The 18,605-nt window shown below is 38.3% G+C and overlaps 1 protein-coding gene across 7 annotated transcripts in view; it reads right to left on the reverse strand.

The window, feature by feature from the left end:
• RIMBP2 (RIMS binding protein 2) overlaps positions 1 to 18,605 on the reverse strand; it is a 160,390-nt gene that overhangs the window by 12,822 nt on the left and 128,963 nt on the right. For 3 of the 7 annotated variants that reach the window (XM_063350926.1, XM_063350927.1, XM_063350928.1), the window contains 7 exons: positions 18,083 to 18,550; positions 15,752 to 15,901; positions 11,638 to 11,796; positions 7,932 to 8,663; positions 6,121 to 6,238; positions 3,164 to 3,316; positions 67 to 251 (listed from right to left, as the gene is read on the reverse strand). In XM_063350926.1, coding sequence (XP_063206996.1) covers positions 67 to 251; positions 3,164 to 3,316; positions 6,121 to 6,238; positions 7,932 to 8,663; positions 11,638 to 11,796; positions 15,752 to 15,901; positions 18,083 to 18,550 — 1,965 coding nt within the window. The remainder of the gene's footprint in view (positions 1 to 66; positions 252 to 3,163; positions 3,317 to 6,120; positions 6,239 to 7,931; positions 8,664 to 11,637; positions 11,797 to 15,751; positions 15,902 to 18,082; positions 18,551 to 18,605) is intronic. The other 4 variants (XM_063350923.1, XM_063350924.1, XM_063350929.1 and 1 more) reach the window with 2 other exon arrangements.

Genomic DNA, 18,605 nt, shown 5'->3' on the forward strand with positions numbered 1-18,605 from the left:
GCTTTCTGCACAGGGAACAAAGGACACCCTGTTTGTAAAGCTGAGTCCTTTGTTTTTAGATCCCACCTTAATGATCTGTCCTTCTTTAAATGGCAGCTCTTCTTCTGCAGCATCAGGATTTGGGGACATTGTCAGCGGATCATAGTCAAAGAGTGCAACAAATATTCGAGTAGATATATCCTCTGTGCCAGGATCTGTTTCTGATTCTTCGTAAATATCGGGAGAAAGATGGTCATGACCACCATAGCCATCTATGAAAGTAAATTCAGAGAAGAACAATTCAGTAATACAAGTTGGCCTCATCTTTCAACTATTCCAGTTAATATTTGAAAAATGTCTGGCATTTCAGCAAAAAAAAACCCCAGTAACTTAATGCATATTCTATTAAGTTTGGTGGGGTTTTTTTAATTAGTGAGTTGTTAATTTTTAAAAAAGCATATACAATCTGCATGCATTCAATGTGGTGTTGATCTCCCACACCACACTGACATTTATACGTGTGAATACAGCTCAGGTAAGAAAGCGATTTTTGTTAGGTTTCCTAGAGTTTACCATAAAGTAATGAAGCATGTTAAGAGTGACATAATGATGAGTCTGATAGGCTTTATCAGACTGCAAAAATAACCATGCTTTGGATCCACCTGTTTTCCAGCACAGCTGCTTCTGCTCTTCATGGACACAAGAAAGCACATCCCAGCTGTGTTGACACACCATGTTTTAGGTACAAGGTTTAAAACATGGTTATAACCTCTTCTCTCCAGACAGGCAAGAAGAAACGTATTTCAAGTAGTGTTAGTTATGCCAGGGTTGGAACTACACTGCCTATGACTTTGTTTAAACACAGTCAATAGTTAATATAGCCAGCAGTGCCCCAAACCAACCCAAAGACTAACAAGGTGTGTTAAAATCCAGGAGGAATAGTTAGCTATGACTGCATTTAACCACGAGATCATTCGGAAAGATCATCCATGAATATCACAACACTTAACACTGCACTGAACTCTGTCCACTGCAGGGTATCAAACCAATTAGGACATAAAAAATGAGAACTGACATTTTCTCTCATACATCTTTCAGGCTTTTAAAATGATCTGGAGAACGCGTTTAGTCCATGATTCAACAACATACTTAAGGATTAAAATTAGAAAATTAGGCCAAAATGGCTAACGATGAGTGTTTTGATTGACGGGTTTCAAAGGCTTTTACTTTCGTTTTGGAAGAGCATGAAGCAGCGCCTTCTTAAAAAATAGGCTGTTTCAAGACATAGAAGTTTGAAGTCTCAAAAAAATAAAGCCCTCAAAACCACAAACCGCTTCTGAAAAGCTTGGCTTATCCTGCTAACTTCAGTGGGAGCCACGTACTTTTGATCTTTGCTGAATCAATACTTATCACCCAGTTTACAAGATCTTTCACAACGAATAAATTGAAAAAGTGATGTTATGAATTACGATGAAAGTGTAGTTCAACTACATCAAATTTTTTCCAAATGATTTTCATATTAATACAATTTTTACTGTGATCACCTCTTACAAACTAGTGACTCCCGTCTTTGGTAACAGTTTGAACATTCAATATGGAGCATTTTAGATAAAATTCCTCTTTTTGCCTCAACATCGGATGCATTGTATTCAACATTTGATATTTTTCAGCTACTAGAAAAAAAGTTCCAGAGGGTCACAGCTTTAAGGGAACAGCTACTAACTCTTGGGTCCAGAGCACAATAAAGAATGTGAATAGGGAAAAATGCAGAACGGCAAAAGGGCAGGGAAAAATTCCAGCCAAGAAGCTTTAGGCAGGCACAAAGCACAGAAAGGAAGTGTCGGAGAAGGGCACATGTGGGACAGAAAGCAATGGGACACAAAAGATGGGATTCTTCTCTGTTCTGTTCTCCTCCCGCAGTCAGGGTGCAGTCATTCTGGGGTTCATACTCAGGCCCACCAGGCAATGTGTTTTGTTTTCTTTTTTCAGTTAAAAATATCGATTTTTGCATCCAACTCCAACCGCAGTTAATGGGGGTTAGGTGCAAAGATGAATTATAGCCAAATGTATCTCTATTAAATGCACTGGCCTTTAACAATCTGAGTCAGCATCATCACCTTTGCTTCAGTGAACCAGAAAGCAAATAATGTCTTGATTAGTTCATTAGCCACTTATCGTGTTCTTTTAAGAGGTACATACGTATATCATACATATATACACACATATATAATTGTGTATGTAGAATCTTAGTCTTTGGATGCAGCCAGCCAGAGTCCCAACTGATGCAAAGTTGCAACCACAGTTGCATTGAATTCGCTAGATAAACACCAACATACACAAGCTGATGAGCTGTTAGATATGTTTGCTTTGAAATTCAACATTAAATTACAATTTACCTAAACTTTCAGGGCCCCTTTTGTTTCATTTCAGGTAGCAACAAAACCCTAATATGTTTCTTTGCTCTGTATGTGGCCTGGGCAGTTTTATGGGTTAAGCGTTAGACACTGCAATTTACTGTGTTATGAACTATGAAAACTGAGTTGTTGATCATGTAATGATTTCTGTGTTGATGAAGCAACAAATACTATCAGTAGTGGGTATAATTGCCTTATTCATGTAATTCAAGTTTGTCATTATGATGTAATTATTCCTAAAAATAAGAATAATTTTTGTCTTCACCAAGTGGAACAGCCAAAGTCCTGTGTGGTCATTGAAAAGACCCCGAATCTTCCTTTAGCCCAAGCCATAAATTAGAGTAACGTTTGATAACTGCTTCCTACTGTAGGACGTTGGGTTGTGATATACCAGCTACTGCTTGTCCCTGTCCAGTCTGTATGAACCGAGTGGAAATGGGGTCATTCTGATGAATGGTTGTTCAGGTGTGTACAGTAAATACTGACCGGCATTAGTAGCAGCATAGCTTCACAGAGGTTCATGCAATGCAGTGTGCTTGGACTCAGTCGAGTATGGAAAGGTGGCCGCACAGCAGTTTCAGGACAGAGGACTAAGGGCTGTTTGTCCCTTACAGCTGAGCTGGAGAAACTTACCTGAGAGCAGACAGGACTTAAGAGCTAGTTCCCCTGGCATTCTGCATTGCATGCAATGTTGTCATACAGAAACCGCACTTGTTAACACGCAGCTCTAAAATGTGTCTGTCATAAAGGATGAATAATGTTCGGCATACCGTATCTATATTCAGAGGCCATGGTACGCTGCTGAGGCCATTTCTTGTGTCCACCAATGCTGCGATAATAAGCTTCTTCTTTTACAGGTGAAATATTTCCCTCACTACCTGACCGAGACCGACCGCCTTCACTGTTACTGTCCATTGTAATTTCTATGGAGAAAAAGGGAACGATCTATTAAAACATATTGTATAGTTGCCTTTGCGGAGGCTCCTGCGGGCAGGCTTTGCCTACCTTTTGTTCTGACTTGCATATAGTAGGAAGGCTAAACACTGCATAAGCTTTGCCAGATGTCTCAGCCTCTAGAAATCCTTCTTCAGCAGGGGAAGCACAGAAATGGTTATCTCCTTCTTTTAAAGCATCTGAGTTTTGCGCTTTTTAAAATTCATACAGTGTAAATATTGTTTGTTAGATCTTTGGATAGGAATCATCTTTTATTATGAGGTTTAAACAATCCTACCTGCCAGATCTGCAAGGTCAAGAGCACTGTAAACTGTGTTTCACCTTCTAAAGTATCAACCTAAAAACAAAAATTAATTAATTTACTTAAATCCTACCTGCAATAAGATACTAATCCAAAGTATTTATAGCTTAATGGAGAAAATACCTCAAAGAATTTAAATTCTGAAACATTTTGAAGAAAGGTTTTATCATTGAAATCCTAAAAACATTACAATTTTGAAGGTCTTTCCCACTCATTTAACCTCCGAGAGCTGCCTTAAGAACTTTCCATCTCTAAAGTGACCCTTTAGCTGAGTAACTCAGTAAAAACTCCAGGCATACATGTAAAGGAATAAGCTGCTGCCAAGAGTTTTGGAATCCACGTTTTTGAGCTATATGCTGAGACCAACACAGCGTTGTGTATTTAAGCAGTCTAAACTTTGCCTCAACCGTATTTACTTTCTTCTTTCCTTTTACTTTACTCCGCTTTTCACATTGTGGATCTACATACTCTAATGACACAGCTATAGTAACTTCCTTCTTCAGAAACCGTACTTGCAGCCCTTATTCACGGGAAACTTCCTCTGTCAGTGGGAGTTCTGAACAGTGGGTTCAAGTTTATACAATGCTCTGCTGTATGGTTTTGGATGCCCTACTTTTACCACATTTATTTATCGGAACTCTTGATACATTTCATATCTTGTAGATTTTTTTTCCTGCAGGCTTACAGGAAGAAAATTTTGTGCAGAGGTTTATCAAGTGTTTATATTTGCTTCACTTATCCTCAAAGTGATTATTACAGTATGATGCTGAAAGTGAGAAATATTGCATACATATCTTTCAGCAATTTTAAACGCTAGTCTTTTAGTCAGAAATTAGGACTCGAACTCAAAAACACATAAAGCCTTTCAACAGCTTCACAGCAAATAATTTTTTTGTTAGATGCTGTACATAATGCTCAGTAGTTTGCTTGTTACCAGCATTAGACAATATTTTTTAATTAAAATGAAAATTAAAAGGAAACCCAAAGGATTAATTCAAGCAAACCTGTGTATTCTCACACTACTCATAAAAAAATGCTTTAGTAGATAATATAAAAGAAAGAACTTAGATACAAAACTTGCTTTAAGTAGTCCAAATATAAACCAGAAATCTTTACTCCTGAGAAAAAAAGTCTGCTTTCAGAGAAAAATAAGAAGGACAGAAACATCTAACAGTCTTCACAGCATCATCTGAAAGCTATCTGGTTCAGCTAACAATAACCTGTCAACAGAAGCACAAGAGCCTCCCTGGAGCTGACTCTCCCCCATACCATTTTCATACCAGTGTAATTCCATTGACATCTGTGGAGATTAGCCTGGTTTACACCGGGATGTGGGACGAGAATCAGTCTCTGACCAGTTATGCTGTATCGAAGACACTGAGAAAGTTTCGTGCATTACAGCTGTGTGTGGTTTTTGATCTATTGTTTCAATAACAATAATAATTACTATCTAGTAGATACCAAAATAATTGTGCCCACTGGGGGGTTTTGCTTTTAATTTACAGTACAGGCATCTCAGTGTGATTCTAGGAAAAGAGAAAAATATTGAATATTTAAAAATAAAAGCGTTCCTTAATGATCAGTCTCTTTCCTTCTGATAATCCACATTTGTGATGTCTCTCATTCACACAAAGTCACGTAGGTGAGAATTGCCTGCCACTGCTTCCTTCTCCTAGAGTATTCACAAATTAAAGTCCAGGTTAGGGATGGGAACCGGACCCACTTTACATCTTCATGGAGTAAAGTCTGCTAATAGCTCGCAGAACTGTTTCCACATTTGTTTTGAATGTGTTTCCTGATTGTCAGTGTGAATGTTTCTTATTTGTCAGTACAGAGTGCAAGTTTTAACAGATATGTATTTGTCCATAGTGTCTTGATTCCATTATCTTTTCTGCACTACTTTTTGGATTTTCTGGTATACACCAGCATACAGTTTAAGTCATAAGTAAACCAGAATAGGGATGATTCTGTAAGAAATATCGAATCTAGTAAATATACGCATGTTCTACTAACTTGTTACATTTAACAGCTTCCATTTTTCCTGCTAAATTCCAAAAAGTAGTCAAGAAAATGGAAAGTGAATGCAAAATGATGGTTGATGAATGGAAAGATGGATGGCTGAATGGATGGCTGAATGGGTACATTTATTTTACTGACCATATAGTAACCTGCCTGCAAATTTCCACTTAGCTAAGATCTAATAGTATCTAAGCTCAACCAAGCTTAGAACAGCTCCAATACCCACTAAATTCAACAAAAAGACTCCCAGTGATGTCAATGACTACTGATTCAGCCCCCTGTGAGACCCCAGAACGCTCATATTTAGATGGAGATGGTTTTAGTTCCATTTCATCCCATTTAAACTAAGAGCAACCATGGTTCAAGACAAGCGTCTGGTGTTTCTTTTTTAAGGACCGCCTTCCCAACTCTGAGGTTGCAAAGAACAGAAATGCACCAATCTGTCCAACTAACCAATGGAAGGGACCAACATTGGTCGAGACCTTTGTGGCACTGCACTGCCATGAGAGGACCTTCGCCCTGCATGCTCCGCCCTTTCAGGCCGTCCTGCAGATGATGGATTACCTAAAAGCTAAAAAACAACAACAGAAAAAACAGGTTTGTAAGTTACATGCATGGTAACGTTACGCTTATATGGTTGGACATTAATCAGGTCAATCACATTTGGAAGCATAAGCTCTAAAGGCAACTAAACTTAGTTTTTAACTGAAAGGTTAGCTGAAAAGAAAATACTGTTGCCTGGCAAACCTGCAAAAGAAAAAATGGTTCCCTGATTTATGGCAGAGTTTTGTAACCAGCAGTCACACATCAGAACAAAAAGAAAAGAAAAGAATAATTTTTGAAATATTCTTTTGCCTTTGTCGTTGCTGCTAAGATGACGTTATAATCTCCTGAAGCGTAGTACAAGCAGTCATGAGAGCTGTGGAGATTGGACTGCACTGAAAGGGCAAGCCTTTTCTGTATTCGGCTCTACAGCTTTGTCCAGTTTGCAGCATGTGAACAAGTGTACGTCCTTCTGTCTTTGAGCACACTGCTGTTCTAGAATGGCCTTTGGTTGTTAAAGCTTTTTAAAGGTCATTGAAACGTGTCGAAGGGAATGTAGACACACTTCGTCTCACATCACAGCTGTCTCTTTCTCTTCACTACCCTTGCAGAAAATGGTGCTATTTTAATAACTAAATGGTACTATTTTAATGCTCTCCAGAGTTTATCACGCAGTCATTGATACTAATACAGCTTGGGCACCAATTTTAATGGGAGAAATTTTTAAGGATCGTTTCAGCATAAACTGCTAGGCTAGAAGAGCAGGCAGCTGATTTCTACTCTTACATGAAACACATCAGATTTCAGGTTTCCACTCTGGGCTGTTGCAGACTGAGAGGATAAAGAACTTGCTCTGGTCTTTAGGGAGCAGGGAAGCCTACGGATGCATCTATCAAAGCGTGCAGACTCTGCTATAGATTAATGGATAGAAATGCAAATAGGCAAGATCACGCAGAGACATCCTTGAAAGATCTGGGATGGCCCTGGCCTCTCCCTTTGGAAGAAGCTGTTTGCCTGCATTCTCATGCAGAGATGCAGTCTGCAACTTCAAAGGCAAGAAGAGATGGTCTAAAAAGGAAGGCAAAGTAGTGACAGTGCAAAGATAAGGTAGCAAATGGAAATATGATGAAACCCGTGACTCCATAAATCTGGGTCACTGTCACACTGGGGGAGAATCTTGATTTTTGTCCAGAGATGTTTCATGATAAAGAGCATATCCTGAAAATTCTGGGAATGAGGTGAATAAAAACAACACGACAAAATGAATTCCTTGACATTAAAAAAAAAAAAAATTACTGATGAAATATTTTTCCAGTTAAAATGCAGCTTTTTTTAAAGCAACATTTAGATGGGCAAAATAAAGAAAAACAATATTTTGGAAAAATTATAGTTCAGCTAACCCTTAATTAAAATTTAGATTCAGTTGTCCTTTAATAAAAGCAGCCATTATCGTAATTTGTTCTGTGGGAAAATCATTGTAAAGCAAATTAAACTGATTTCAGCATGACACAAAAGAGGACTGTAAAGGAAAATGCAGAATAATAAACAAAAATGAATGGGGAGGAGAAAAAAAAGGGAAAAATGTAGCAGATAGGTCCAAAGGATGGACTCTAAAAATTAATTCCAAAAAAAAAAAAAAAAGGAAAAAGAAAAAAAAACAAAAGAAAGAAAACAGACTGATTTGGCAAGCAGATGTTAGAAGGAAGATTTATTTCACACACCAGAGAGTCTTCTGCATCTCTGTGGGATGGCTTTGCAAGTAGACCAGCTGCCCTAGAGTCAGCCATTTTAAAGTCGGTCTTCCAGCCTCCCTGAACATCTTCATTAGACAAATTATCTGTTCTATTACATTTCTGAGTCTCATACTTTTTCTCGTAACTGGGCTTGACCTGTTCACTCCTGGGCTCTACAAATGAAGGACCCAGGTCACCAAAATCTTCTTCGATGCTGGTTTGTCTGGTTAAAGTTTTCCTGCGAGCAAGCAATGGCCGCATGCTTTTCCTGCAGGAACAGTTAGCAGTCTCTGCACAACAGCTAGATGCAACGTTGGCAGAAACTGAATCACAAGTATATCTGAAATTAAAACGAGATTCTTCTTCTTCACTTCCACAGTCTAGTCCACTGTCTGGGCTTCGTGATAAGGATCGGCTATATTTACATCCTTTGTCGTCTGCAGCAAAATCTTCCATGCCTGAAATTCTGTGCTTGGCTGGGTACCAGTAGTTGTGCTGCTGGTCTTGATTGTAGGGCCTAGGTGGTCTAGAGTCTCTAGCTATTGTGGGATGCTTTTTATAGGGCATACCTAAACCCTGCTTGTACAGCAGTTCAGAGTATTCACCATCCTCTTCAGCTACTTCTGGAATACTGAAAAGCTTTTTACTGTGATGTATCTGCTGTGAAAAGTCAGGATGTTCCAAAAAAGTGGCTTCAGTGGTCTTATTCTTATTGCACTCCTTAAGATTATGTAATGTTAAAAACCAGACAGGGAACAAATAGCGTGTGACAAAAATAAAATGGGAGGGAAAAGGGAGAAGAAAAGAAAAATAAAGACAGAATTAGTTTTAGAGCAATGGTAAACATAAGACATGCAGCTTATTTAGTGAAAAGGATGTCATGCTTTGAATGAGAATCTGTGAAAAATAAAGACATGATTAAGAAGTTGCTGGGTGTCAGATACAACATGACAGGTCAGTACAAACAACTGAGTGATGCTCTTAACAAGAATAAACCCATGCATTTAAAACAAAGCAATAAAAGCTGCATACAGGTTCCAGCATGGTGAATGAGAATGGCAATAAAACACAGCACTAATGCTTAGTATGTTCCTTGCCCCATGCCAAATTGCTATTTAATTTTTCTTTGTGACCAGAACCCATACTTGAGAATGAAAATTCTGTTCTAGCAAGCTTTCTTGCTTTGCATCTGTTAAAGCATCCTGTATGAGTAACAAATACTCCTAAATCTCCTGCCAGAGGAGACCTATTTTGCAGACATCATTAAAGGAGTTTGTTTCCTTTGTAAAATTGTAAAAAAACTTGCACCATTTTTAAAGCTTGGCTTCCACAGAAAGAACCCTGAGAAGCACGCTGCTCTCTGATGCTACCTGGTCTGCACTGTCATCGAATCTCTCATCATCTGCTTGACAAAACCAATATTTGAAAATCAGCCTATTAGCAGAAGTAAGTAAAAGTCTCTGTTTATACCAGAAGTAGGTAAAAACCATGCCAGCCTGGATGAAATAAGCATTCTGAACATGACCGATACATTTTGTAATTTTTCTATTACATTTACGCAAAACACAGGTTGGTGTGACAGAAGAATCCTACGCAGTATCTTTGCTGGACTCTGAGAAGAGACAAGACAATAATGATGCAGGAGGTGTTGGTTTTGATTGATGTGGTTTATAGATTCTACACCATGGAGATCACCTCTCCTTGTTCTTTACTCAGTGCCCAGATCAGGTAGGTCAGATCAGCACCCATAAACAATGGCAGGATCATCTTGGAGACTTCAGCATGTTAAACTTAACTGGGTTTTGGACATTTTCCCCTTTCAGGCATTAGGAACTTTCTGTTACTTTATGACTATATTTGTTTCGCCTATTTTCATTGATTTTTAAAATGTGTATCGCACTTATGAAACTTTTGAGACCAACTGCCATAAAAGCGGAAAAAAAGTCAGTAAGTATGAACAAGGATAGTTTTGACTGAAGCTCAAATATCCCACATTCTAGAATGCTCAGATCAGGTGAGTTGAATCTTCCCTTTATCACCCGTGTCAGCCTTTGTTTTAGGGAACCATTGGTGGGAACAATAATCTCCCAAAGCAAATATATATCTGCATGCAAAATGTTTTCTTGTTACTTGGGGGCATCTACTAAGTTGGGAGAGAATACTCAATTACAGCTGCCGGGGCATGGTTGGCATACTTTCAGACGCAAGAGGAACAGGAATCTGATCACATTATGGAAAATTCATGTTTTTCGGTTTTTTGTTGATTTCTGATGTTGCAAACTGAAATTGGATCTAGTGAAAGAGGGTGAAATTGTCAAGCACTTTGGGATCGGAATCTGACTTGCATTTTATATCAGAAAACTTATCAGCACGGTGGGCTATATTCTCCAAATGAGACTCAGACATCCATGAGTCCTTCCCCAGGAAGTACTCATATACTGAATTCCTCTTCTGCAGAATCAGTCAACCAACCGTACCCTTCACATACACTACTACATCAAGAGAAGTACGCCTGCAGACTTTAACAGGTCTAAAGTTACTTACTACATTAATTAAGGGTCTGGACCTTTCTAGTTAAATAACAACATTGGCAATACTAATTTAAAACCAAGAAGGAAATACACCTTCTGATGCATAGAGAGCAAGAACAGTCTAGGGATAATTCACTTTTTCCCAGAGGAAAGGGACAGAAGCAGCATGCAGAAGAATTTCAGTTTCAACCTTTATGTTAGCAGAATAATAGAAACACTGATTATTTTTTCTTTTGAAAAAGTACCCGTCTCATTCCAGATAGTATCAGAATAAAAGGACTGAATTTATAGTACATGAAAGCAGTTACAAGAATGGTCAAAATTCTTGTATGCATGAGGAAATAGTATTTTTTTTTAGTTAAAACATAACTAAACAGCATATTGGAAGAAAAAATCAACCTGTGGCTTTCGTTATCTTTCAAGTTATCCAACATTCTAAGAAAACACAATTTAGTATAATTGCTAGATACATAAAAAGCAAATACAATTTACACGTACAAATATACTACAGGAAATACATACTCTGTATTGGGTAGGTTCAATGTTCTATGTATGCTTTCATTGTTATACTGAAGTTGTCTTTCATGATGGATATTCCCATGTATTCTTAAAGCAATATTTCTGATAGGTATATCCTACTGTCTCTGGTGATTCCTTAATAATCAGGGCACGAGGATTTCTGATAATGCATTTATCAAATAAAGCTGAACCAACTTCCCTTCTTACAAGCATGCTTTAAAGCCTGTGGAAGAGATGGGACTAGCACTGGAAACATGGACAAATGAAAAAAACAAAGGTTTTTTTTTCTGTATGTATGTATGTTTATATAAATCTCCTTGTACATGTAGTATATTGTCGTATAGACATGAGAGACATATATACATCTGTCCCCAGATACAGAACAGAAACTGCAACTTCAAAAATTACATATAGGAAAATATTCAATTAGTTAAAAGGTTAGCTATCCAATAATGCAAAAAAACCCAGTAATAAATGTATTAAAAGTGGCCTTGACATCATAAAAATGTTCACCCCAGTTCTAGGTCTATATGACAGTGTGAGTTTTAATGGTCTGCAAAATCCGTAATTGAGTAAAAGAAATGCTTTGAAGGGAGACTCAAAATATGGAGGTACTGCTACGGTTTCTCTGCAGTCACACTTACCTTAAGTGCATTGTGTGAAGTCACGCTGACTCGTCGCCTTCCTCCATCCTCCAGCTGCATTTCAGAGTACAGCTCTTCCTCGTCTTCTTCCATGATATCAGACAAGTCAGAACCTCTGCTGCTCTCTGTATGGTACTCTTCACCGTGGCAATAGTGAGGCTAATTGACAGCATGAAAGAGAAAAATCTTTACTGATTGTGAAGCTGAAAGTCCTTGTATAACACCAATGAGGACTAGAGCATTTACTAGGTTTGAATATCACACTAATAACGTTGAATATCACACTAATAAATTACATCATAGTGGAGAGATCATGTATAGTTTTTTTTTGCCCCCCTAGGCTCCCAATTCAACAAATCCAATCTTAATCCCATAGGTGATACAAAAAAGGATGTCTGTATTCACAGCACCAAATCTAGTTTTAGTCTTGATTAAATTCCCTTGATTTAAAGAGGTCCTTCACGCATCAGTGGACTTGCTGACCAAATTGTAAAAGCCCTAGGATAATTCACATATCATCTGTTCTTCACAGCTGTTTGTTACATCACATGGTAATTTAAAAGTGATTAGCATTTAATTCTTGCAGGATGTTACCATCACTGTACGACATAGCTAGCTGATGGAATTTGAAGCTTTCATTCCCTTAAACATTGTAAAAATAGTCCAGCCAAAACTTTAATTGTCCTTTAAAATTAGTCCGAATATTTCAAGTTCCTCTAGGTTTCCAATTAGTTCGAAGATAAGGTGGAAAAGGTATGTCCTAATGCTTGCTAAAGTTAAATAGGAGTGGCTTCCGTTAAACATTACATCTAACAAATCAGATCACAAACAAAACATTGTATTTCCAAGGACAAATTTTCAAATGGAGTCATCTGACTGTCAGATTGCAGTAGAATATTTGAAGAATCAAGCATTCTAGAAGTACAGAATGCTAGAAATTACTGCATTCCTTCCCCCAGCAATACTAATGAAGAAATCATTTCTGTGGTACCAGATCAATTCCCATAGCTATGTAACACGCTGATATCAGTCAATCCCAGCAATGAGAAGAAAATGTCTACAATAAGCAATTTCTCCAAAGTGAAGATGGATTTGCCCTCCAAATACAAGATATGATTTCTCCTCTTTTAATTCTTTGTTCTGGAGCTAAAATGATTGTCGGGTGAAGCCCTCAGCAGTAATTGTTGGTGCCAAGACCATAAATGTTTTCTGATCCTTCAGATGCATTGTATTAGGATCATCTTATAAAAAAAGTCACTGTAGTTTCACAATGTTTTTGTCTTCTTTTTGAAGTTAAAAGATCAGACTATATTCTAATGCTTCATTTTTCACATCTAAACTTTGTGTCTCTTATACTCAATTTTATTATTTAATCGGTTCCATTCCAGCAGAATCTTGGTCGTGTTTTTCATGGAAAATCACTCCTGCACTCCTGTTCTCAGCCGTTTTCAAGTAGAGTTGGGTTTGCACTGACACAGTACTACAAAACTTGCCCAAGTGCCCAATGCCTTGTAGATTATCAAAGGCCAGTACTGCTGGAATAAAGCCCTGGTTGCTTGGGCAATCAGACTGCCGAGACATAGCAAACTGTCTCCAAGGCTTATCCATTGTGGTTCTAATAACAGCAGTGCCTTCCGAAACAGCCGCTCAATTATTTAAATAAATCTTGTAATTCAAGCACTACATTAATTAAGGTATAAAACATAACTAGGAGATATTATAGAAGCAATAATTATGCAATTCTGTTTGCAATCAATTAACTCAACCAATTAACTGGAATAGGGCATGCATGCGCTATGTTCAATACCTGGGTGCATTTACACATGCGTATTTCCTGTGAAACCTCTATGGCCATATATTCCATGCACCTGCGGTTATTATTTCACGTGTTTTCTAGCACTGCCTTTCCTGCAAATGTCCCAGGTTGCCTTTGAATTTCAGGTCTGCCTCTGATACTTAGTTCCCTTGTCCTTATCTATTTACAGAACAAATCAACAGCTTGTGGAAAACAATATATTCCAATATTTTTGTGACAAAAGGAAGAATTATTATTCCCATTTTGTTCCTGGTTGACAGGCCCACTGACCCAGATCCTCAGAGGCACTGAGATATTTAGATGCATAAATACTTGTGAGGATCTGGGTAAGACTAACTTTCCAAGTTCAAAAAGAAGGTCTGTGAGACTCACACTGCACCGCTGTTTCAGAATTGTGAAATGGGGAGTTTAAAATCAATGTATCTTCCTACAAAACACAATACAACAGACAGGCATGAAGGATTTCCATTAGTAGCCATATCTAATAGTAACAAAAAGCTTGATGAAAAAACATTAATGTTACTTGCATTTGCTTGCAGTTTTTTTACTCTTATCTATGGAGTAAGGCAAGTCAACTGAGAAAACCAAAGGCCTTTGATAGGGAATCAGCATACAGAACATCACTTGCTTCTGGAAGATACCAGCAGCACATGAGCACTGTAATGAAATTAGCAAACTAGTCATTTCTTCTGGAGAAAACCTCCACAGATTAGGTTTCTCCAATTTTCTCCACTTATTTCCTCTAATAACAAATCAAGTGGTAAAAGTGATCATCTTTCATAAACAATGCAAACGAGCAATTAAACTACAAATAGGTATCTCTCATGAAGCTATAAAATAAACACTCAATAATCAATTTACACTTAACACACCACAGCTGTTTTGCCAGACATAATTTAACTTCTATTTCTCAAAGTGCGTCTTTTGACAGTATTTTAAAGCAATGAGGAATTCTTTCAGCCTTACATGAAAATTAAATTTGAAACCTAATCAGATCTGAGAATACTTAACAGCCAGAGAGATTTCAAATCTAGCTTTGAGGATGTACCTACTAGATAAAAGAGCTTAATATTTTTAGGCTTCAAGGAATATAACTTCAAGGGTTTCCAGCCTCCCAGTGTTCATATTTTCTTTTCTATTTTGTAGAGCTTGGTAAAGCAGACACGCTCCAACCCACCCTTTAATGATCTGAAATAGTAAGTCCACATGGAGCAGCAACGTTGTACTTACATTGTAGATATCCCAAAGTTTATTTACCAAGGCTAAATATGAAGTATGGTTATGAGAAAAATGAAGTTGTTCTTGGTCGCTTACAAACGCTCTAAACCTTTTGTGCTGGGCCTTCCTAATAAGATCACTACTCCTGTTAGAACATCTTGGTCTCTTTGTGTCTAAAATAATTTTAATTGTATACAACAGTAGAGACGCATTTCACCCACAAAAACATTTTCTAGGAACAGCAAGATTCTATGTATTCTAAAAATGTATGTGAAGGTGGAACCAAATCAAATCCTAAAGCCACATATTTAGAATGTTGGAAATTTGGAGCTATGTTTATACAGTTACAAATGCTTGAACTTCTATAATAAACTGAACCAAAATTCCAGAAAGTCTCAGAACTGGTATGAGAAGGAATGCTGTTGCTTGGACCCTTCAACATGGGAAGTCAGATATTTGGCTAACAAGATTATTCGACCACGCTAAGATATAAGAAAATATGTCTTTGCTAGAATTTGCATCTCACTTGAAAGTAATAATAAATTACTTTATATTTGTTTTCACTGGGAACAGACTAAAAGCTGTGCAGATGTGCAAAATTCTTCTGGCAACATCTTTCTATTCATTACAGCATGCCAAGAATATACACTGTTGGATTTTTGCTAATTAGGATTACAGATTATAGCTTTTATGAAACACAAAAATCCTTCCCTTTTCCCCTTTCTTCACAGCATGTTTTCATATGCACTAGTAACACATCATACAGAAAAAGCCCAGAGCCCAAACATGATATTCCAGTTACATTTCCATTTCATTTTTTTCAGCTTCAGTTTTTTCCAGTTTCCAATGCTTGGGATAATGATCTATAGATGCATGGTGCCAAGCATTCAGTCCCCATCAGACAGTGTTATGCTCCACCAACAGGACATTCATCTGCCTCCCCACAATTTACCTGCTTGTCAGTATAGTTTACCAATATGGCTACAATAATCAGATGGTGACCTAGGGAGCCTGCCAAGCTTCACAAAACACTTGTTTCATGTCGGACATCTCACACAATAACAAGACCATGCTACTTACTTGCTTTCCAAGTTCCGACCCTTTCAGGAAATCATCAACTGAAGCCCCCCTTCTTTTGACACTAGGAGAATCATAGCCATCTTCCTCATCATCTGAGTTAGCGTACTGGGCTGCATTACTCCTTTCGCTAAAAACACTCCTCCTCTCCATCTAGCAAAGCAACAGAAAAATGGGAAATTGTGAAGCAGACTTGTTCCTGCAACCAATGGAAGAAATGGCAAATATAAGACATAAGGACTCAAGAACACCACATTTAAATACACTCACGCTTTAAAGCAATGTTAGTTTCCCCTGACGGTAACCTTTTAGGAGTTTTCAATAATTTTTTGCTTGTCATATTACTCTCATTCACAAAAAATTATATGCTTTTACGTGACCTAGCTACGAGCTAGCTGAAACCTGCTGCTAGCTTTCTTCCCTGTACCACTTACGCCAAAATTCTCAGTATTCTACAGTCAGAGGATGCTAATGAAGACACTAATTTCCCCTTGGCGGAGGGTTAACAGACAACCTAGCCACTACAGCGTTTTTGACCTTAGTACAAAAAAATGCTACAGAATGAGGCTTTATGCTCTTCCTCTGCTCTGAGGTGACTCTTACCCTCGGCTACTGAATCCTGCTTACTCTCATGACAATAGCCATCAGCCATCTAACGGGCCGGATGAAGGGCAGGGAGAAAACACATGGTTTCTTCTGCAGCAGCCTACCACTAGGGAAGAATTTCTACTACTGGGGACTAAACATGACAAATATCATCGGCAGAATTTGATTTAATTTAGAGTGAATCCATCTGTAAACTTCCGTCCAGATCCCCGAATTAAGCCTTTCAAGCGTCACTAAAATTAATGTAATTAAACACGGTTCAGAGCATATGTTATGTCAGCAATTTTCAAAACCAGAAAATGTATTTCAGTTATCTTTTCCTATATGGTTGTTAAATCAACTTTCACTTTAGAGTGCCAAAGAAACTAATTGCCTTTTCTCCCTCTACTACATTTACTCCACTTTGCTTTATTTATAAACAAAAGGAAGAAATATACACGTGCATATACATGTATTTAAGCAGACCTTATTGATCTAGAACTATTCAGCTTCCCAAAAGCTGTATCATCACTGGCTCAATTCTGTCCCAAAACAGGGACAATCAGCAAGTTGGGTCTGTTAAGACACATGCAAACTGTCAAAATTAATGGAGTTATTTTGGAGATACAACGGAAGATGAAAGACTGGACATAACAACTCATGACTGCCAGATGAAGGATCAAGATAATGTATTTACAAAATGACACCAGAGCTTGAAAGAAGTAAAGGACAGTTGTGAGCAGCTTGTGATGAGAAAGTAACTGCCCAAGGCACTGGGAGTATTTAAAAGTTGTATGCTTGGGTAAGAAAACCAGAGCATGTTGTCAGGATGCATACACATCAGCTCTGCTGACCAAAGAGACTCAAATATGGGATTTAAATTAACTAGCCAGCATCTAAGTCACTACTACAGCCATGGGTCATAATGGTGTCAAAACCAGGGAGTCTCCTTTGGGCAGCGATGCTTCTTGTAGCTACGAAAGGAACTGTAATGAAAAGCTTTCACATGGCAGCTATGTTGGAGCAGCTGTAAACATCTGTGAAGGTGCAGCACTGAGAAAGGGGCACTCTTGAGGGGCAGATGTGTAACATTGCCTGTGGATCCACGACAGCATATAAAATAGTGCTTTACATGCACCTAAACTGCTATTTGCTATTTTGAAAAAGTGGCTGGTTTTAGAATACAAACATTTCTCTGTCTGACTGCTGGTTATATTCCCTTATAGAAATGAGACTCCATCCTCATTCTGTAAACTGTCAAAAAGATTAGTTCCCACAGTAAGTCTGCTCAAGACTTTTGTCTATCTACCTGTTTCCAGACCCTTTTTGAACTGCTCTTTATTGTTTTGCTCTCTTTCAAAGTACTTCAGTACTTTGGCTTTTCTCACATAGGCACAAGCCTCCCTTTTGACTCCCACAGGATCCGAGCACAAGCTTTGCTTTATGATTACAATTTTTTTGTTTGTTTTCAGAAGTAAGGCTCTGCGTTTTTAGAGACAACATTTCTAGTGATGTTATAGGGTTTCTACTGCTGATCAAAGGCTGATAAATGCTCTTTACGGTTACAAGCATATTTGTGGAAGATGGCACAGAATTTTAGCACACTGCTTCTTCTCAAACTATGGATCTTCAGCGTTTAGGAATGATTAGCTTCTCCTTAAAGCATATGATACAAAAAATTCTTTGACGGAAAGTGCCTAAAGGAATAAAACCAGTGCAAAAAAGCCTTAAGAAAAAGTTTGCCTTTACCCTATTGCTCTCTGCAACTCGTTGTGCAGCTTCTCTTGCCATGGCTTTTGCAACAGTATTTGGGACTGGTGTGCCTTGCGGTTGAGGGAGTATTCGGTTAGGCGATGGAGACCTCCTCCCCTGAAGCGGGCTGTGAAAGTTAGGGGCAGGTGGCTCAAGCGTGTGTCCGTGAATAGGAGATGCCGAACGAGTCTGCTCCCACGACTCATCCATTTTTAAATGTGGACCTAAATGTTCTTCTTTGGTTTCTGGGGCTCCGGCACTTGCTAATGGCTTAGATTTGGGAGCAGTTCTGGGGTGAGGGGTTGGAGGCACCAGTAGGTCAGATGGAATGGCAGCAACAGAAGAGTCCACTGATTCGCCTTGTGCAGACAGTGTTCGAACGGTAACTTCCTTTGCTTCCAAACTCCTTAGTCTCATCAGCTCCACCAATGTGTTCTCTGCTGTTGGAAAGATCACCTCCGCCACCTGAGCACACAAACAAGCAACTTAGTAGCATGAAGACATCTGTTTCCCTCCCCTC

The sequence above is a fragment of the Chroicocephalus ridibundus genome, chromosome 13 (genome assembly GCF_963924245.1).
Source record: "Chroicocephalus ridibundus chromosome 13, bChrRid1.1, whole genome shotgun sequence".
Lineage (NCBI taxonomy): Eukaryota > Metazoa > Chordata > Aves > Charadriiformes > Laridae > Chroicocephalus > Chroicocephalus ridibundus.